This window comes from Pan paniscus, chromosome 14 (genome assembly GCF_029289425.2).
Source record: "Pan paniscus chromosome 14, NHGRI_mPanPan1-v2.0_pri, whole genome shotgun sequence".
Taxonomy (NCBI): domain Eukaryota; kingdom Metazoa; phylum Chordata; class Mammalia; order Primates; family Hominidae; genus Pan; species Pan paniscus.
Window position 1 is genome coordinate 100,198,554 of NC_073263.2, and position 15,913 is coordinate 100,214,466.

The following is a 15,913-nucleotide window of genomic DNA, read 5'->3' on the forward strand; positions in this document are numbered from 1 at the left end:
TGAAGAGGGCTGGATAAATGGCAGCAACTGTTATTCTTATAACTGGTTCTTTGTTGTAATAGTGATCTTTCATCTCATTTGGTCCTAAAAGTCCCAGTTCTAACCATTGTAATATGTGCAAATCTGTACGGTGAGGAAAGTCAGAATAATTCTTGCAATATGGAAATATGATTTATTGGACTCCTGTTGAACACAAATTCATTAATTTGCATAATATGGTTATTATCATCTATAAATAAAATCATTTCCCTCAAATTTATCTTTCAATTGAAAAACATTTTACATTTCTCACGGAGGCCACTACTTAATCATTTTTACAATGTAATGAGAATGAGAGCCCTGCTTATTCAGAGAGGGGTAGTAATTGATGGCTGTGTTCCCTGGCAGAACTATTATGCTGAATCTGGGTCATCCATCCTTGGAAATGTTTGGTTCATAGATTAAAACCGATAGAAGGCACTGCAGTCTTCAGAGTTTTACTGGAATTTGGCAATTTGCTTCATTCTAAGATATATTTTTCAATTCCCAATATTTCATTTGGATACTAAGAGCCCTGCCTTTGAGGTCATAATCAAGTGACTGAGTGATTTCCATAATTACATGCTAATTTTTAAGGCCTAAATCTAAAAGTGTAAGGGGACGCCTGAGTTGTTAAGGGCAAACCACTGAGCACAGTAACCTTGTCCAGAGGCAGGAGCGAAACTCAGGCAAAGCCTACGTCGGTCTCATGGAGAAGCCGGTGGGATTTAAGACACGGCGCCCTAGTCCAAAGAAAATGCCCTCACTTATCTGTGACCTGGACGCTCCCTCCCTGCTTCGAGTCTTCCTGCCTTTGCCTCAAGTTGTCCCGCCTTTCCAGATGGAACCAATGTACTTCTTACCTATATTCATTGATGCCTCATGTCTCCCTAAATGTATAAAACCAAGCTGTGCCTTGACCGTCTTGGGTGCATGTTATCAGGACCTCCTGAGGCTGCGTCACAGGCGCGTCCTCAACCTTGGCAAAATAAACTTTCTAAATTAATTGAGGCCTGTCTCAGATGTTCTGGGTTCACAATATGGACCACATTTTCTTTATCCAGTGTATCATTCATGGGCATTTGGGTTGATTCCCTGTCTTTGCTATTGTGAATAGTGCTGCGATGAACATATGTGTGCAGGTATCCTTATAATAGAATGATTTATATTCCTTTGTCTCCCCCTACTCTTAAACATAGAGCAGACAGCCAAGGGTCATAAGACATCGAATGAGATCTGCTATTTGAAAAACATACCAAAAAACAAGCACATCAGAAAAAAAGGCAACTTGGGGAAAACAGAGATTACGTAGGGTAAAAACACTTCAAAATCCGTATGTCAACTGTCTGAAACTTCTAAGAGAAGACACTGTAATCAAGAAGTACAAGCTGGAGACTATAATCAATAACAATTCAGGTAATTAAAAAGCCCTGTGGATTGAAGACTCGATGAAGGAAGTAAAAAATACACGAGAGAGCTTAGAGCATAGCTGAAGCAATCTCAAAGTAGAGGCTGGGCACGGTGGCTCACACCTGTAATCCCAGCACTTTGGGAGGCCAAGGCAGGTGGATCTCTTAAGGTCAGGAGTTCGAGACCAGCTTGGCCAACATGGTGAAACCCTGTCTCTACTAAAAATACAAAAAATTAGCTGGGTGCATTGGCAAGCACCTGTAATCCCAGCTACTCGGGAGGCTGAGGCAGGAGAATGGCTTGAACCTGGGAGGTGGAGCTTGCAGTGAGCCGAGATCATGCAACTGTACTCCAGCCTGGACGATAGAGTTAGACTGTCTAAAAAGAAAAAAAAGTGAGAAAAAGAAGCAGGAGAGAAAGGATAAGAAAATTAGAGAGCTGGTCAAGGAGGACTAACCTCTAAATAACAGGAGTCCAGAGAGAACAGAGGAAGTGGAAGGGAGAAAATTAAAAATGAAAAATTCATAAAAATGCCCCACAATCAAAGGACGTGAGTTTCCAGTTTGAAAGGGCCACTGGAGCATCAGCACAATGGTTAAAAATGGGCCCATGCCAGATATATCATGAAATTTCAAATTTCTAGAACCCAACAGATGATTCTACAAGCTTCTGGAGAGAAAAACATTCTTACACACAAGATCCATAACAATCAGAATGCCTTGGGCTTTTCAATAGCTGAAGCATTGAAAGCTGAAACCGTGGAGTGATACTTTCAAAATTGCCAGGGAACACTGGGCATGGTGGCGTATGCCTGTAGTCCCAGCTATTCTGGAGGCTGACGGGGGAGGATCGCTTGAGCTCAGGAGTTCTGGGCTGTAGTGTGCTATGCCAATCGGGTGTCCACACAAAGTTCAGCATCAATATAGTGACCTCCTGGGGGTGGGGGACCACCAGATTGCCTAGGAAAGGGTGAATTGGCCCAGATTGGAATTGGAGCAGGTCAAAACTCCTATGCTGATCAATAGTGGGATCGTGATTGGGCATAGCCACTGCATGCCAGCCTGGGCAACATAGTGAGGGCCCATCTCTTTAAAAAAAATTACCAGGAAAAGTGGTCTCCAGCTGGAATTCTATACGCAGTCAAATGTCAAGCAAAAGAGAAGGGAGAATGCAAACATTTTCAGACCTGCAAGACCCTAGAAAAAGTTTACCTCCCCTATTACCTTTCTCAGGAAGTCACTACAGAAAAGTACCCCACCAAAAAAAGGGTCTTCTTTCTTTCTAAGTCAAGAAAGAGGATGATATGGGGTACAGGAGGTGACAAAGTGGAGAGATGAAGGGGACCCCAACATAGTTTTTTGTTTTGTTTTGTTTTTTGTTTTTTAACCCAAACCAAAAATGGTCAATACCCAACATAGTTTTAGAAGGATTTCTCTGAATTCTGCTGTACAATGGGCCTCCAGGTTGGAGTCCTTCAAAAGGTTCTTCAAATACTGAAATTAATAGAATACTCATCAGAGTTGACTAAAATATCAGCCTTCATTACTCTCTGCCTCCCTACTCTCTTTGTTTCTGCTTTATGACACTTATCCACACCTGACGTTAGACTGTCTGTCAGTTTATCTGGCCTACATCCGTGCCTAGAAAATAGTAATGCTTACTAAATATTTGTTGAATGAATGAATGGATGAGGACATATGTAAAATAATGCAAACCCTGGCATGTAGGAAGTGCTTTGTCAATGTGAATTTCTTTCCTGAATTTCTCCTAATTCAGGTAAAGCCCGTTGCTTCCACAAGATGTCTGGTGCCATCTGGAGGAAATGCGATCCCTGCTGGAATCCCTACCTGAGTCCAGACAGACTGCAAGTCCGCTATGGCCAGTCCCAAGATTGAAACTTCTAGAAATACAAATACTCAGTTTCGGACAGGCCTTCTGATGTGTACGCACAAAAAAATTCCTAATTTCTGACATTGAGAAAAGCCTTTTGTTGCCGTGTTTTCCTACAAATGTGCTTTCCTGCCATCTTGTGGCCAATCTGGGGAACTTGCAAACAGTTTGCCTGGACCTCACTCAGTCTAAAGAAAAGCTCCAGGAGCTGGGCTTGCCCAGAGCTATTTGGCAAAGCACCTGTGGTCATTTGACCACACCCTGGGGCCATCCGGCTTCTCAGACGCCCATGTTTTCGAAACAGGAAGCCACTGAGGTCACTGCTCTGTTTGGTGGCTTCTGCTGGGGACAGCTGAGAGAAGTGCCTGACCTTTGTCCTCCCATTTAGACACAGCCCCACTATTAACCCTGTCATGGTTGGACCCCAAGGATTTGCTCTGAGCATTCCGTGAACACCTGCAAACTCCTTGAGGGCAGGGCTTTATCTATTTTTTATCCCCAGTGTATCACGCAGCATTGAACACATAGTAGGTGCTTACTAAATAAATGTTGTTGAAGAGATACCATCATTGGAGCATCTAAGAGCACTTCAATGAGCCAAGTCCAAGCACTTTACATAGATTGTCTTATTAAATTAAAGTGACCAACTCATCCTGTTTGGCCAAGGACTGTCCTGAGAATCCTCTCAGTCCTGGACCAACGAGGGCAGTTGTTCGGTCCCCTTAAGGCAAATTCTGGCAACACCTCTCTGACATTGACATTACCATTATCCCCATATTTCAGATGAGAGGACTGAGGCTCAGAATTCTAAGAACTTGCCCATTATCACACAGGTCCTAAGAGCTCCCTACTTAGGGACTTAAATCCAAATCTTGGACTCTGCGACCTCCGTTCTCACCACCGTTCTGTTCTATTCCCTGAGAGGCAGCGCAGGTCCTTGTGCCGCAGATGGGGCTGCCTGTCTCCAAGGCCTTCCCTGCTACTATGACGGTGAGGGTGTGAAGGGGATTGGAAGTGTCCTCAAGTTCTTTCTGAAGAAACACATCAGGCAAATAACAGATTTATAAAGGTGAGCTGAGGGGCGGTGGGGAGAGAGAGAGGGAGAGACAGAAAACATGCTCTTCTTAGCAATTCCACCTTGATATGATTACAGACTGGAAGTCTATACCTAGACTAGTTAACCAGGAAGGCAGATGGGAACTTGGATTTCCTACTTCCCAACTGTGGTTTCTGTTTCTAATCACAGACTACTGCAGTCACCTCTCTTTCTGTTGGAAACAAACGTTGACTCTCTGCTTCCTCCCAAGGTGCAGGCACTCTCAGAATTCGAGAGAACAGAGGCACAGGAAAGCCATCATCAAGCTTGGGTTTGTCTCTGTCACTTACAGAGTTGTAGGATCTTGAGCAAGTTATTGAACCACAGTGTGCCTCAGTTTCCTCATCTGTGGCATGAGGATGCTGATATGCTTACCTCCAAGGGCTGCTCAGGGTATTAAATGAATAAAATGCTCAAAGCCCTTAGAACAGGCCATGCTGAAAGTAGCAAATATCTTTCTCTTGTCTCCCACATTTCATCTGTCAGAGAATCCTGTTGGCTCCATCAACCTCCAAAGTATATCCAGAATCCCACCACTTCTCACCACCACACTGCCACCTACCTAGTCAGAGCCACCCTCCTGGAAGGTCACTTGGGAACCTGCATGGACACTTGGCCTCTTTCAGTTTATTCTTTAATAATTTTTTTTGTTGTTTTTTCAAGATGGGGTCTGCCTATATTGCCCAGGCTGGAGTGCAGTGGTGCGATCGTGGCTCACCACTGCTCCGAACACCTTGGCTCAAGGAATCCTCCTACCTCAGCTTCCTGAGGAGCTGGGATCACAGATGTGTGCCACCATACCTGGCTAATGTTTAAATTTTTTGTAGAGATGGGGTCTCCCTATGTTTCCCAGGCTGGTCTCCAACTTCTAGGCTCCAAGTAATCCACCTGCTTCAGCCTCCCAAGTACCCAAGTGGCTGGGACTACGGACGCGCCACCACGCCCAGATCAGTTTATTCTTAAGACAGTAGCTAGAGGGGTCCTGCCACACAGCAGTCACGTGACTTCTAGGCTCAAAACCCTCTGGAGACATCTCAAAAGCCCAGGCTTTCACCCTGGCCTGCCCAACATGAAAAACACACCCTTTCTCTCCGCCCTCAGCAACTCACTCCCCTCACTCCCCTGATCCTGTGTGCTGACCTCTCGCTCTCCCTCCTTCCCCCTCCCCACATCCTGTGTGCCGGCCTCTCGCTCCCCTCACTCCCCTGATCCTGTGTGCTGGGCTCTGGCTCTCCCTCACTTCCCCTGATCCTGTGTGCTGGGCTCTCTGGCTCTCCCTCACTCCCCCTGATCCTGTGTGCTGGGCTCTCTGGCTCTCCCTCACTCCCCCTGATCCTGTGTGCTGGCCTCTCAAAGACACCAGGCATGCCCCGCCTCCGGCCTTTGCACGGCTGCCCCTCTGCCAGGCACTCTCTGCCCTCACCTTTTTGAAGTGGCTGCTCACATGCCACCATCCCAGGAAGCGCCTTCTGCCCATCCTTTTCAGTCACAACCTCTGTCCCTCTGCTCTATTTTTTTTTTTAGATCCATGGCACCCAACACCTCCTACTATACCACATCATTTTCCGTAATTTCCTTATTCAGCCCATTTGTTGCTTATGGTTCATCGGCTGCTGCGAGAATGCAAGTGTGCACAGAGGCAGGGGTCTGGCTTCTTTTTGTTCTGGGAGGTATCCCACGTGCCTGGCATGTGTCTGCCCTTGGTGCATGCTCGGTAAGCATGGGTAGAACAACTAGCACAGGGCAAGGGCTCACCCAGGGGCCTTTCTTGGCACCACAAGGGCCTTACCCCAACCCTGGGAAGCGGGCACTGTCTTTATTTTACAAATGATGACGTTGACGCCTCCAGCGGCCTGCCCAAGCTCACAGCTCAAGGAAGGGAAGAACCAGGAGCATGATGTGTTTCCACCCTCGCCCTGCAGTCTCGCTGCAGCCCCACCCTCCCGAAAGCACGCGTTCACCCAGGCTGCAGGGTCTCTCCCTGTGTCCGCTTCTTGCCAGCACCTGCCTGCTGCCCGACCCCTCCCACCTGCAAGCAATTTGCCCATCTCCACTTGCCAGAGGCACCTCCCAGGCCACACCACAGAAAGCCTGCACACTCCGATTTACCTCCATGTCCCGTGTTGGTCACTGCTGTGGTTTGGGAGCCACCGCCCTCTGCTACTGACTTGGTGCCTTCCTGGACCTCCCTAGTGGGCTCATCTGTTTCATCTTTCTGTACACTCGTTAGGGAAGATGGGCACACACACACAAGCACCCACGCATGCACGCACGCACACTCTCTCGCTCCTGCTGTAGGTCCTTAGCAACTAACGACTAGTTGTGCCTGTTAGTAGCTGGGTGGGACTTATTCCAGATCCTTTCCAGGTTTGTAAATCAAATCAAGGACCTGAGTCAGACTCCGGACTTACTGAAGTTCAACCTTCCTGAAGATGATAACAGGCTGAGCAGCATGGATGGCAAGGCCGTCTCTGCCCCAAGGCACCAGCTGGCGGACAGGATCTCGGTTCCATCTACCAGCCACTGCAAAGCAGGGACATGTGTGTCAACCGGGCCCTGGGACAGGTGGTCTGGGCCTCCCCTCTCTTCCCTGTGGTGATGGGGACAGGGAACTTTGTAGGAGAAACCTACGAAATGGAAACTGTGAAGGGAAATGCTTTTTTTTTTTTTTTTTTTTTTTTAAATGAGATGGAGTTTTCACTCTTGTTGCCCAGCCTGGAGGGCAGTGGGGCGATCTTGGCTCACTGTAACCTCCACCTCCTGGGTTCAAGTGATTCTCTTGCCCCAGCCTCCTGAGTATCTGGGATTACAGGTGCCTGCCACCATGCCTGGCTAATTTTTGTATTTTTAGTAGAGATGGGGTTTCGCCATGTTGGCCAGGCTGGTCTTGAACTCCTGGCCTCGGGTGATCAGCCCACCTCGGCCTCCCAAAGCGCTGGGATTACAGGCATGGGCTACCGTGTCCAGCTGGGAAATGCTTTCCTTGACTCAGTGCTAGGAGTAGGATGGCCCCCAAGCACAAAGGGCTGCTTAGTCAATCCTCTGACTGCCAGAAGGTACAAAGCTCTTAGAGCCTGACATGGTTTGGATGTGTGTCCCCTCCAAATCTCAGGTTAACTGTGATCCCCAGTGCTGGAGGTGGGGCCCAGTGGGAGGTGTTTGGGTCATGGGGGTGGGTCCCTCCTGAATGATTTTGTGCCATCCCCTTGGTGATGAGTGAGTTGTTGCTCCATTAGTTCACATGAGACCGGGTTGTTTAAAAGTCTGGGATCCCCCCACTCTCTCTCATTCCCACTCTCGCCATGTGATGGGCCTGCTTCGGCTCTGCCTTCCGCCGTGGTTGTAAGCTTCCAGGGGCCTCGCTAGAAGCCAAGCAGAGGTTGGTGCCATGCCTGTACAGCCTGCTGAATGGTGAGCCAAATAAAACTCTTTTCTTTATAAATTACTCAGTCTCAAGTATTCCTTTATAATAACACAAAAGCGGACTATGAATAATACAGGGCCCCACGCTGGCCTCCAGAACATTCAGCCCTTAGAAATGCATGGCTTTTTGTTCCAGGCGCGCCAGAACAGCACCCCACCAGATTCGCTTCCCGTGGCTTTTGAGTCTTAAACATATCTACGGCGTCTAGGAGCCTCATTAGAACAAACCAGACATTACATCAAATGAAAACCCCAGTGGTTCTGAATCACCAGACGTTAGCAGGAGGCGAGATGAAAAGCCACACTCCTCTCACAGCAGCTGCTGGAGGTGGCTGTGTCCTTGCTGATGAACCTGGAGGTGGCTGTGTCCTTGCTGATGGACCTGGAGGTGGCTGTATCCTTGCTGATAGACCCGAGAGTCCTGGAGACCCAGGCTCACTCCCTGCTCACTGCCTCAGATCAGGGCTGGAGACAGAAACCCGGACACACAGGACCCTCCTGAGAAAGCCCAGGAGCCCTCAACATCACAGGACACAGGCAAGTGGAAGGAGAATGGATTTTTCGTTTCTCACACTCTGGTGGCCTCTGGGGTGAGGGGGAGTGGGGAGTTAGTGTGGAATGCGGACAGAGTTCCCGTTTTGCAAAATGAAAAAAGTTCTGGAGATGGATGATGGCCATGATGAAAAAGTTCTGGAGACGGATGGTGGCCATGGTCCTCCAGCAATGAGGATGTTCTTCATGCCACTCAACTGCAGACTTAAAAACTGGTTCAAATGGTAATGTTACCTTATCTGTATTTTGTCATAATTTTATTTTTTGAGACATTCTCACTTTGTTGCCCAGGCTGCAGCACAGTGACACAATCCTGGCTCACTACAACCTTCGTCTCTCGGGTTCAAGCGATTCTCCTGCCTCAGCCTCCTGAGTAGCTGGGATTACAGGCGCCCACCACCAGCTTGGCTCATTTTTTGTATTTTTAGTAGAGACGGGGTTTCACCACGTTGGGCAGGCTGGTCTCGAGCTCCTGACCTCAGGTGATCTGCCCGCCTCAGCCTCCCAAAGTGCTGGGATTACAGGCGTGAGCCACCACACCTGGTCTGTATTTTGCCATAATTTTAAAATAAATAAATGGAGGAGGCTGCCCTTCTTGCTGCCCTGTGCTGTAGGCCCATGGACTTCCATGCTCGCCTTTCCTCTCCTTTGCTGTTTCTGGCCACTCCTTTTTCTGTGGCTTTTACTCACTCTGCCCCTAAGCCGGCTGCCCCTCCAGGTGAGATGCTGGCCTACTGCGTGGTGAGTTTCAGAGCTAATCACCACCGTCTTGTTGGAGGGGTCACCCACAGGGACACCCATAGGCAATAGGGCACTCACAAACTGGGCCCGTGGGGAAGGGGGTTCCAACATCCTTACAGGAGGCCCCGACTCCACTAAGAGGATAAATGTGCTGAGACTCCACTAAGAGGATAAATGTGCTGAGTCTTTTCTGTTTAGCCGTTTGAGAGCAGGGTTTTTTAGCCTCTCCTTTCTATACACTTAAGCCCCTCTTAACCACCAAGGCCAGGCCTGGGGGTTCATCCTTCCCTTCAAGCGGATAGTTCACTCTCCGAAGCCCTTCAGTGCCCACTTTGCCTTCCCTTGCCCCCTTTACATGGCCTCAGCCATCACAAGTTTGCTTTCTGTTATATGAACAAAGACGGCATAGTGTCGTGGTTAACAGGGCTTTCTCTTTGCCCAGACATGCCTGGGTTCAAATCCTGGCTCAGCAAGCAGCCAGATATATGGCCTTGGACCAGTTACTTAAATTTCACGTTCTCCAGTTTCCTTGTATCCAAAATAGGAATAACAAAACCTTCCTTAGTTTTGTTATAAGGATAAAAACAGAATTAATCCATACTGCCCATTGAACATTGGCAGTGAGAGGTGGCTCTGTGCAATGACTGGCAGCTGGGCTCTGGAGCAGGACTGGGATGGCCTGGGGCAGGGTACTTGGTTTCACTGTGCCTATTTTCTCCTCTGTGGAATGGGAATGGGTAACGGTAATCTACATTACAAGGCTGTGGCAAGGATTGCATGTTTGTAAATTTCATTCAATAGAGTGCTTGGCATGCTGTCTGCACATACTCAGTGTTCAGTAAATACTCACCACTTTTGTTAGAAAGTGAGGTGGCCATTTAGAAACGAGGTGGCCAGGCACAGTGACTCACACCTGTAATCCCAGCACTTTGGGAGGTCGAGGCAGGCAGATCACCCGAGGCAGGCAGACCACCTGAGTCAGGAGTTTGAGACCAGCCTGGCCAACATAGTGAAACCCCCATCTCTACTAAAAATACCAAAATTAGCCAGGCATGGTGGTAGGTGACTGTAATTCCAGCTACTTGGGAGGCTGATGCTGGAGAATCGCTTGAACCTGGGAGGCGGAGGTTGCAGTGAGCCGAGATCATGCCATTGCACTCCAGCCTGGGCAACAAGAGCGAAACTCCGACTCAAAAAAACAAAGAAGTTACCAGGCCAGACTCGGTGGCTCACACCTATAATTCCAGCACTTTGAGAGGCCAAGGCAGGTGGATTGCTTGAGCTAAGCAGCTCGAGACCATCTGGGGCAACATGGTGAAACTCTGTCTCTACAAAAATTGGCAGGGCATGGTGGTTTGCACCTATAGTCCCAGCTACTTGCAGGGCTGAGGCGGGAGGATAGCTTGAGCCCAGGAAGCAGAGGTTGCAGTGAGCCAAGATGGTGCCACTGCACTCCAGCCTGCATGATAGAGCTAGACCTGGTCTTTAAAAAAAAAAAAAAAAAAAAAAAAACTACCAAAAATATTCCAGAATGCATGACAAAAATCAATGTCTAAAATAGTCAACAAAAATCAAACCTGGACATACATTAACTAAAGTAATTTTATAACATCTAAAAGAGATATCAAAATAAATATTTTAGTGCCCTGAAAAAAAGAAAGAACATTCACAAAACGAAAAACATAATTGGCTGGGCATGGTGGCTCAAACCTGTAATCCTAGCACTTTGGGAGGCTGAGGCAGGCAGATCACTTGAGGTCAGGAGTTTGAGACCAGCCTGGCTAACATGGTGAAACCCCATCTCTACTAAAAATACAAAAATTAGTCAGGCGTGGTGGCACACACCTATAATCCCAGCTACTCAGGAGGCTGAGGCAGCAGAATCGCTTGAAGCCGGGAGGTGGAGGTTGCAGTGAGCCAAGATCGTGCCACTGCCCTCTAGCCTGGGCAACAGAGTGAGACTCTGTCTCAAAAAAAAAAAAAAAAAATTATGGAACACATGGAAACAACAAGAATAGTGCAACATGAAAAATATTCATATATGCATTGTAAACACTTCTCAAGGTATGCTGGCTTTTAGGAGTAAGAAACGAAGTCCTGCTATGTCCAATTAAAGCATTTCCATCCCAGGGGCTTCTTTAGCTCCTCCCAACCCATGCTGAATTGTATTTTAATAGTCAGACAATGATCAAGTCAGTGTACTATTTTGGTTATACATTGGTCATCATGGAATTTAGAGAAAGGCACAAAACACGAAAAAAAATGAGTTGCAGGGAAAGTACAGAAGAGCAGAGGTTACTGATGTGGCCTTCGCATTCCCCTCCACCACCCCCATCCATGACATTTGCAATTGCATGAGGTCTTGCAAGGAGGGCACCCATGTTGGCCTCTGTCCATCTTGATTATGCTTGGAAGTGGTGAAATGAGAGCCAGAGGGAGGATTACTCTGAAAAGTCAACCCTGATGGGCAAAATGCCCAAGCTCCCCTCTGTGCTCTCTGCATGTCCATCAAAGGTTGAAGAAGAGCCTGTAGGCATCATTTCCACCCATATGCAGAGCACACTACATGTTAGTTACTCACACGCAAAGAACACTATGTGTTAATATCAGACTTGGTTGAGGGGCATGACAACGACCTTCATTCAAATATATGAATGCCTGTTGTGTGCCAGGCACCCTTAAACAAAGGATTTATTTTTTTATTTTTATTTTTATTTTTCTTGAGATGGGGTCTCACTCTGTTGCCCAGGCTGGAGTGCAGTGATGCGATCTCGGCTCACTGCAACCTCCGCCTCCCGGGTTCAAGTGATTCTGCTGCCTCAGCCTCCCGAGTAGCTGGGATTACAGGTATGTGCCACATGCCTGGCTAATTTTTGTATTTTTAGTAGAGATGGGGTTTCACCATGTTGGCCAGGCTGGTCTCAAATTCCTGACCTCAAGTGATCCACCCGCCTCGGCCTCCCAAAGTGCTGGGATTACAGGCGTGAGCCACTGGACCCAGCCAAACAAAGGATTTTTAAGGCCTCACATTGTCTGCCTGGTATTCTCTTTATTTCACAGGAGAGGAAATGATTAAAAAGATCAAAACCTGCCCAAACTTATACTGCAACTATAAAAGTGGAGCACTAGGGCTGGGTGCTGTGGCTTATGCCTGTAATCCCAGCACTTTGGAAGTCTTAAGCCCAGGAGTTCGAGACCAGCCAGTGAGACCCTGCCTTTACAAAAAAAATTAAAAACTTAGCTGGGTGTGGTGGCACAAGCCTGTAGTCCTAGCTACTTGGGAAGTTGAGGTGGGAGGATCCCTTGAACCTAGGAGTTCAAGGTTGCAGTGAGTTATGATCGTGCCACTGCACTCCAGCCTGGATAACAGAGTGAAAACTTGTCTCTAAAAAAAAAAAATTAAAAATTAAAAAACAAATAGAGGATTATTATGTTCTGGAGACTGAACAGTGAACAAGATATACAGAAGAGCTTTTGGTCTAGGAAAAGCTAGATAGTGATGATCCACTGAGGTCTGTGCAACTTGAAAATGTGAAGCTGTGTTATGGGAGCTCAGAGCAGGGCCACAGCCTAGCATGGGAGGGAGGGAGGACAGGAAAACTCTTGGAGGACATGGCATGAAAATGAAGAGGGCTTAGCCAGGTGGAGGGGTTGGGGGTGGTGGGAATGAAGTATCTTGGGGTATTCTTTTTCTTGGCTTTTGACTTGGGAATGAGAATGTGATGTGTTCCAGGAAGGAGCAGCAGCTCCATGCTGGCAGGATCAGAGTGCATGGAGAGAAAGGAAGTGTGTCCAGAGGGAAAAAGAGCCTCATGGCCCCTAGTTAAGGAATTAGGACTCGATCCCAAGGCTAGAAAAAGTGTTAAGATTTGATAATCACATTATGTTTCTCACTCTGGACTTTGAGTCTCCCCTTCAATGCAGCCCCTATGGTGCAATGGCGAGCTTGTATATAAGCATTTTAGAGGCCAAATGCGAACTCTTCCTTCTAATGCAGGAACCAGTTTCAATCATCAGAGTTGTGCACTAGTTTGTCTAAGAACTGTGGCTTGTTTGTGTAGGAGTGCCAAGGTAGACTCATTCTGGACCTGATACCTGGGATGGCTAAATGATAAACATCTCTAGGATAAATTAGGCATTAGGTGTTTACAATGTTTTAGAAGAATTTTTACGCCAGCAGAAAATGTTTATGAGTATCGAGAAAAACACTAGGAGATGGTACACAAATGTGCACATAGGACGGTCCTAGTAATATAAGTCTCTCCTATCTATCTATCTAATCTATCTATCATCTACCTGCCTACCTACCTACCTACATTTATCTATCTATCTATCATCTATCTACCTACCTACCTGTATCTATCCATCATCTATCAATCTATCTATCTTCTTCTTTTTTTTTTTTTTTGAGATGGAGTCTTGCTCTGTCACCCAGGCTGGAGTGCAGTGGCGTGATTCCAGCTCACTGCAAGCTCCGCCTCCCAGGTTCACGCCATTCTCCTGCCTCAGCCTCCCCAGTAGCTGGGACTACAGGCGTCTGCCACCACACCCAGCTAATTTTTTATATTTTTAGTAGAGATGGGGTTTCACCGTGTTAGCCAGGATGGTCTTGATCTCCTGACCTCGTGATCCACCTGCCTCTACCTCCCAAAGTGCTGGGATTACAGGCGTGAGCCACTGTGCCCGGCCTATCTATCTATCTTCTATCTACCTACCTACCTTTATCTGTTTGTCTGTCTATCTATCGATCATCTATCTACCTACCTACCTTTATCTGTTCGTCTACCTATCTATCTATCTATCTATCTGTCTATCTATCATCTATCTATCTGCCTGTCTACCTTTCTTTATCTGTTTGTCTGCCTATGTATCAATCAATCAATCAATCAATCAATCAATCAATCATCCCTGGGGAAAACAGGACCAGGAAGAAATTTTAATGAGCAGGTGCTGCTTTTATAATCAGATAGGATGTTAAAGATTTCTTACCCTACCCAGAGATACATGAACACTTATGCTTAAGAACAGAAATTTATTTCACACCATTGAAACTTCAAAAAAATCATTACTGGCCTTCACCTGAGCTGTCTTTCGAGTTATCCATAATTTAAACACAGGTAGGGACTAGAAAAACAAAATAACAAAAACCCAAAGGTAAAGTTATCAGTTAATACCAGCTGGTCCTTATCACAGCCATTTCAAACCTGTACGTTCACTTTTGGCCTTGGCTCCTGCCTCCTTTAGAATAGTTTTCGTAAGAGTATTAGAAACGAACAGTATGGAATAGGAAACTTTGTTACCATTTCAAAATTAAGCTAGTCCAAAATAACATCATTTGTGTGATAGGGAAGATGACAAATGTGGGGTGGGCTCACAGTGCTCTAAGACAGTGTGTGTACGTGTGGCTTAAATAAGCCTTTCAAACAGAAGACTTCTTCCAGAGTTTTAGATTCATTGCTGGCTGCTTAGAAAATAGCGTTCACGGCCGGGCGCGGTAGCTCAAGCCTATAATCCCAGCACTTTGGCAGGCCGAGGTGGGCAGATCACCAGGTCAAGAGATCGAGACCATCCTGGCCAACATGGTGAAACCCCATCTCTACTAAAAATACAAAAATAGCTGGGCGTGGTGGTGCATGCCGCTAATCCCAGCCACTCGGGAGGCTGAGGCAGGAGAATCACTTGAACCTGGGAGGCGGAGGTTGCAGTGAGCTGAGATCGTGCCATTGCACTCCAGCCTGGACAACAAGAGCAAAACTCTGTGTCAAAAAAAAAAAAAAAAGAAAAGAAAAAGAAAAAAGAAAATAGCATTCATGGTTTAGTTCCCAATTCTGAAGTCTTCCTCACCAGGGGCCATCCAATGGAGTGTCCTGCTACCTGGGGGCAGAGGTCAGGGCATCTGCGGGCCCAGTCCATCCTCCACTTGCCTCCTGACCTTCACATCTGTGTCTGTGAATTGGCCCCTGACATGAAATATGGGTTACTCTTTTCCAGTCTGTTTTTCTTTTCATCCTCATCAAATTGAGCTTCGATCTCCGCTGGGTTGATGTAAGTATAGAACCGAGCCATGATGGCAAAAATTACACAGACGACCAGAAGCAACGCGGCAAATAGAATGTACTCGGCCCACTTTGAAGAAATCAGAGTTGGAGCAGGAAAAAGAACAAAAATAAAACAGGTCATACTGATGAATATATGGTGCGTACATGTTCTTGCTACATGCAGATGGAGAGTGCTTTGAAATTAAATTATGGAAAATTGGTAAGCAACCAATACAGATACAGTAAGGCCAGCTTTTCTTGAATGCCCAAGATAGATAGATGCTAATATAGACAACATGTTTTGAACAGCACTAAGGTACAGAAACAACAGACTTTGGGAAGATGAGAGAAAATTTCTGAAATACTCAAGCCTTAAGACATGTGGCTGGACCCGGAAGGATGGGGACCAAGAGAACAGCAAGCAGTCCCCACAAGGGAAAAATGAATATGCTGAACTCCAGCAAGTTAAGAGCCCCACGTTCCTCCTTGGAAACACCTGGAGCTCATAAGCACACAGCATTAGCACATCTGCTGCTGGGACCTGGTGCAGGAAGTCATGAAACGGATGGGATAACAGCTCCCTTATGAGGCAGACATGCTACAGTGCAGAAGGAAAGAGTGTAAGTATCAGTAGAGCCCTCATTTAATTTTAGCTGGAAAATTTATAACCAACTCTAGGATGGCTTTAACTTCAGGTGTTATGAAAGTTTCAGGATAACATGTGTCTGCTTTGCAGCTGCTAAGC

The 15,913-nt window shown here is 46.8% G+C and overlaps 1 protein-coding gene across 1 annotated transcript in view; it reads right to left on the bottom strand.

Annotated features, from left to right (window-relative positions):
* Nucleotides 1-9,862: 9,862 nt before the first annotated feature.
* The window catches only part of SLC15A1 (solute carrier family 15 member 1), a 71,840-nt gene continuing 65,789 nt past the window's right edge, over nt 9,863-15,913 (bottom strand). The window contains exon 23 of the mRNA XM_057299610.2: nt 9,863-15,256. Within this exon, the coding sequence (XP_057155593.2) occupies nt 15,065-15,256 (192 nt within the window). The 3' untranslated portion in view covers nt 9,863-15,064. The remainder of the gene's footprint in view (nt 15,257-15,913) is intronic.